The sequence below is a fragment of the Lolium rigidum genome, chromosome 5 (assembly GCF_022539505.1).
Source record: "Lolium rigidum isolate FL_2022 chromosome 5, APGP_CSIRO_Lrig_0.1, whole genome shotgun sequence".
In the NCBI taxonomy this organism is placed as follows: domain Eukaryota; kingdom Viridiplantae; phylum Streptophyta; class Magnoliopsida; order Poales; family Poaceae; genus Lolium; species Lolium rigidum.
In genome coordinates this window covers 147088036-147094059 of record NC_061512.1, presented here as the reverse complement: position 1 = coordinate 147094059, position 6024 = coordinate 147088036, and the positions used below count along the sequence as shown (strand labels likewise).

The 6024-nt window shown below is 47.3% G+C and overlaps 1 protein-coding gene across 1 annotated transcript; it reads right to left on the bottom strand.

The window, feature by feature from the left end:
* Positions 1–212: 212 nt before the first annotated feature.
* LOC124656524 (GDSL esterase/lipase At5g45910-like) lies at positions 213–3619 on the bottom strand. Its single transcript, XM_047195249.1, has 5 exons — positions 3319–3619; positions 2421–2636; positions 2176–2324; positions 748–1024; positions 213–613 (listed from the first exon to the last, which is right to left on the bottom strand). Exons 1-5 carry the CDS (start codon positions 3617–3619, stop codon positions 396–398), a joined length of 1161 nt encoding a protein of 386 aa, XP_047051205.1. The 3' UTR covers positions 213–395.
* Positions 3620–6024: the final 2405 nt, after the last annotated feature.

Sequence of the window (6024 nt, the reverse complement as noted above, 5' to 3'; positions counted from 1 at the left end):
AGGGCATCATGTCGTTACGTCTATCGATCATGCGCTTGCAGTGGTAGATGTCTTCTGCCGCAAAAGGATGCCAGGATGAAAAGTAACACAACAAGCAAAGTGCAGTTCTTCAGGCGCAAATGCACAATTTGGTATTTTTATTTCATTACTAAGATTATTCTTATGTAACTCTTGGAAAATGAATAAGAATCAGAGAACATGTCATACAAGGTACATCTGTACTACATCTTTCAGCTGGGAAAACATATCTATACCGGGACAGTTTATACAATCCCTCAAACTAAGCAATGTAAACCAATAGCTTAATTTCTTCAGTGCCTGAAGCACTCCTCGTATCCACTTTCCCCTAGCAGCACCGGGGACGCTACATATAGTTAACCATCTGAATTATAATGTCACTTCATGATTGGGGGAGAAGCGTAGGGGCCGTTGAGCCAACCGTTGGCGACCATGCGGTAGGCTGCTTCGGTCATGTGGATGCCGTCCCAGCTCACGTACGACGCTGGGTTAGAGCACACGCTAGCACCAGCCTCGCCGCACTTCTTCTTCATGTTGAAGTTGTAGCTGCCTTCCCCTGAAGCGCCGCAGCATGCTTGCAAAGCCGTGCTGAAACCTGCAATGTGTGTAAAGATTCAGTTAGACCATGCCGCATGCTTCGTAATAAAGCACACCATCACAAATACAGACCATAATCTGTCAAAAATCTGTCCAGAAGTTCTACAGGTTCGAGAGGAAAGAAATGCTCACCGAAATTTTTAGGGCTGACGACAAACTGCATTGCGGCTTTGAAGTAATCACCGTACATGATTTTTGTCTTTGGGTACTTCTTCTGGAGCTCATCAAGCTTCTGCTTGAGGTCCCTGTTGTGATGGAAGGCCAGACGGTTGTATCTCCGGAGGCACCCAGTGCGCGCATTGTAGTCCGATTTCTTGCTGCTGTTGTACAGTGTGAGGTACAGAGGGAAGCACCCAATCGGGAGAATTCCAGGTACCAATAGGTCTGTTGCCCCAAGCTCGATCAATATCTGAAAGAACACAAAAATGTGCGTAAGATTATCATAATTCTCATCTATGTATGAACATTTCAGTACGCATTCACGAGACGCACAAGACTACTTCAATCTTAGACAAAGATATCTCGAACAGATCTCCACACGACCGTTTGAAACAAATATATTATACACCGACGAACTAGTTTAATAAGTAGAACACTGGTAATAAAGTAGTAGTATAATTTCAAAGGATCTGTTCACTCCCCTTGAAGTGTGTGTAAACAAACCATTTTTCAGAACTATGTCATGTGACAGCCGTTCCATGATGGCCATGCACACAACAAATGATTCCTCATCTTGTTTACCAACCATACCACCTTTTCTATGCCCATTATCTTCATTGTGCAATCATGTCCGAAATGAATTCCCCATCTAGACATCACGTGGGGGTACACTAAGCAACAATCTGATGTGCTGTAGAGCAACTATACTTGGTAACGAACAAGTACAGATCCCACGGCAGCTAGTGTGATTTATGCAGGGAAAGCCAGAAAAACAATCCCTTTTAAACCAGTTTAACCATAGCAGTTGGTACATGTTAATTGCCTACTCAGGCTTGTGATAGTGAGCTGTTGCAGATGCCAAGAGTGTACTTTCATATCTTCTTGATATTAATATATTGCCCTTTATAAAGAAAAATTGCCTACTCAGAAGTATCCCTATTTATGAGAAGGATACCAAAAGTGTTACATGTTCTCTCCCCCAATTTAAGGTCTTGAAATACTGGTAACCCAGCTGACCATAAGTAAGCAAACACAGTGAGATCCCTAGATCTAACCCAATAAAATGTGGTATTGGCCCTACCCGTGGACAAGTAGCGCTCTCTGGAGCTTAGTTTGTGACACTATGCAGTGCTTACCTACTAGTCCCCTTACCGAGAACTCGTGGGTATGTCATGCATTCCACCTTGCCGACAAATATCTAGACATGACAGAAGATGTGCGCTGCCTGAAATCAGCACCCGTCGCACACTTGCATGATTCCCTGGAGCTCCAAGTAGGCTAGTAGTACACAGCAAACTCTGATGCATGCTTTTTAGCGTCACCTAGGATGCAATGCAAGGTCGACCTACATTGCTACTCTAGGATGTAGGCGAAACTACCGTCAGTTGATTGATTTCATACCTCGACGCCGTTGGCAATGGCTTTGGTGACCAGCGGCACGTAGGTCTTCACATCGGAGAAGGCGACGCCGGAGAACAACGGAGCGTTGTAGTCATTGCCCCCGAACTCCCCCACCACAAACAGGGATTTGCTGAAGAAATCCCTGCACTCTGCAGTTAACACAGCAAGTAAAATTCAGAATCTTTGATCTACAGATTGGAACACGGTAGCACATTTCAAGAAGGCGCGAGAGAATCTTGCGGGACCTTTCTCCGATTTGCAGAGCGAGGGCTTCATCTTCTGGAGCCAGCCGATCTGGGTGATGATGGAGCCGGTGTTCCAGATGCGCTGGTCGATGCCGTGCGCCTTGAAGAAGGCGTAGTCCAGCGCCGTGGCGCCGGTGATGGCGAAGTTGGCGCCCTTGCTGAAGTCCGTGCCGTGGGCCTGCGACGCCGGCGGCAGGGGCAGCCCGAAATGCTCCGCTGCAAATTGGCAGCAGAATCCGCATCAGTAAAAACCAAAAATTTCACATAATACAACTTGCTATTGGCTACTGCTCTGAGCTAAAAGGCAATCTAGCGTTCCAAGAGAGTGAGACACATATATGTGGTCCTTTGGTCGCAGCAGTAAATCTAGCTTCTTTCAGTAACATTTCTGGTGTGATGCTTTATAGAGTATCTTTTTTGTTAAAGGAAAAAGAAAAAAGAGCTTTAATTCACATCGATACTACTTTGGCCGGTGCAGCAGAATGGAGCGAGCAATAACTCACTCACTGCTGCAAAGCAGCAGCTCTTTTTACCAGCTTGTTCTTACCGCCTAAATTTGATCTGCTTTTCTCAAAGGAGAAACAATTAATTCTGTTCTTTTAGCAGACTAACGTTGCATCACTAAAAAGCAAAAAAGAAAAAAGATCTGAGAAGAACCAGACATGGGATACGAGTTGAGCAGCACACTCAACAAGGGTCAATTTCATGACGACCACCGTCAGAGCACGGTCAAACACTCCACCCGACCCCAAATCACCGGCTTTAGAAAAACAGAGACACTTGCATCGGATGTTGCAAAGTCCATCTCTAAAAAAAACGCACCGAAAGGCCAAAGAGAATCTAAGAAGGAGAGGACGGCGAGGTAGGAACAGCTAGCCGGCGATGTGGGATTTGTTACCGAGGAAGTCGACGACGACGCGCCCGTTGGAGCAGCGGCCGGTGGGGCGGCCGAAGAAGGTCATGCCGTAGGGCGCCCTGGCGGTGGTGAGCGCCTTGGGGGTGCCGTTGACAATGAGGTTGCCGGCGTCGGAGAGCGAGTCCCCGAAGCTGAAGATGGCGGCGTACGACTTCTTGCTGCCGTGCTTGGCGGCGGCGGCGGCGCCAGAGAAGCACAGCGCGGCGAGGAGCAGGGGGAGAAGCAAGCCCCGATGCCCCATTGGTGTCGGCAGCGGCAGCAGGCAGCGGCGGGCGACGCGCATGTGCGGCGGGAGAGAGAGAGAGGGAGTGTGAGTGAGGGAGTGAGAAAGATGGGATGCTTTGCTTGTGTGGCGCCTGCTTTATAGTACAGCTAGCTAGTATTACTGCCGCGGCAGCAGCTAGCAAGCAGGACTGTGCCGCGGCAGCCGCTGGCCTGTTGCGCGCGCGGGCTGGCGAGCGAGAAGCGCGGGTGGCACTATTTGGCATGACCGGATGATGCTCTCTCTCTCTCTCTCTCTCTCTCGTGCGGTCCAACTGATTTAGCCGTGACCGCGGCCAAAGTTCAGGTCGCATGCCAAATGTGCACGATCAAATGACGTCTATCTAAAAAGAAGTTACGTTCGTGTATGAATTATTGCTAGCATGAGATGAACATAAAGGGTAAGTTTGGTTTCATGTATGAGGTTTTTTTTTATTTGGCCCATTAGATGCAGCATGAGGTAGAATAGGGCTTGAGCTTGTTTTTGCACTTCGTTTGGATGCCCACAAAGTTTTTGGTTACACGAGAGCATCATTTATGTCTACATCATTTGCTTGCTCATAATTAATGTTTTTTGGGCTAGGCTGGTGTAAAACACTACATTTAGGAGCCCGCATGAGGCGGGATATTGTCACCTTACGCCTATATGTGGCAAGCTTACCAACTAGCAGTTCATGGTTTAAGGTTTTACAAATGAGGAGACACGCTTACGACAGTAGCAAATATACAATCCACATCACAAGGCAGGCGATAATAAAATCCTTGAACCTAATTTCGCGGCCCTGAGCTGCACATTTAATAGGGAATGCACCCTTGGGAGCAACATAGTAGCAATTCTCTTGCGCTAAGAATTTCGAGTAAGCTTTTTTCTTTCTTGTGGGCTACAGTCCTCCCATGACTTGTAAAACCCCTAGGACCTTCTCATAGAACAACACATACCAATTGTATTTCTACCAAGATGCAACATAAGGAACACAAAGTAGGAAAATAAAGTTCACAAGATCGACAAGCAATTCAACATAAGCATGCATGATCAAATAGGCAAACCCATCACAAGTTTAATCTACCAGCATGTGTGCTTGTACTAAAGATCACACCATCTAATATGGTGATATCCTACCACCACATCAAAGAAGGGTATAATCCTACCACCACAAGTTCACCATCATGTGAGGGGTTAATATATACCACCTCACAAAATATACAAGGCTTGGCATATGTTTTCATCAAGTTCTAGCTAACATCATCATCACCACCATGCATGCATCACCAGCACCATCACCGGGAGCACTACACGTAGTAGTGATTGGATAGAAAGGTCCTAGGCTAGAGCTCCGTTTGGTCCTCAACCATCTGAACAAAGCCATTACACTCGGTGCCCTGCTGTAAAAGAGGTGGCCCAAAGCCTCCATCAGAGCCTCAGGGTTGGACCCAGGTATCCATGATGGTGACATACGGGTCTGGGTGCACATTAGGAGGGGAAGCATTGGTGATAGCGACTGCCACGCTTTCACGGCCTTGGTTATGCAGGTGATGTGGACCACATCACCCTCTACCAAGACCGACCTCTTCCTCTTCCTCCTAGCATCAACAAAAGCAGTACTGCGGCCAGCACTAGCAACAACACTAGTTCCAAAACCACAAGAAGGAACCTTCTCATGGTCTTCATCAACGACAATGGTCTCGGACTCCTCTATCTCTATGTAGTCAGGGCAATGTGTATCTAGAGGCTCATTAAAGCCCATGGCATACCTACTGGTGGCAAGGCCGGATGAGAAGATTTGTTGCATGTGGCTATAGTTGACGATTGGATGGTTCAGATATTCAGCGTTCAACCGAGACATGGCACCTCTTCTAGGACAATAGTGAAGGTGTCTTCATCCCAGCCGGCACTTCTCAGGTCTCTCAACTTGGAGACATGGATCAACCTGCTTATCCACTTCGTAGATGCTTGTATACGTACTATGAGGAGTGAGGACACCTCCAGGCCACATAACTCGAAAACCTTCTTCACAACATTGTTCAACGGCACCAACTTGAATCCCTTATCTGTTCTCACACTACTCTCGATGATGTCACACATATTGTTGAGGACCAAGGGTCACGAATGGGGGTAACTTCATACCCCTTCAAGTTCCATGTGTCGTGAGATTTACCTGCCTCGATCGCCCTCTGTGGAGCTAGCATGGTAGCAACAAGCTTGTGATCTGGGTCCACTACAACAAATCGCATGCCATGCACCGGCATAATCTGTGCATCCCGTGGATACATGAGCACCGACAACAAATGCTTGTCTTGTGTCTCAAGAACAAAGGAGGGCAAGTCCTAGCTAAGACATGACCCATACGACCATGTATATACCGAATCCTATATTTAGATCTACAACACGCTCAAAGGTTTGAAGTTCTCACCACCATCGGAGGAGCA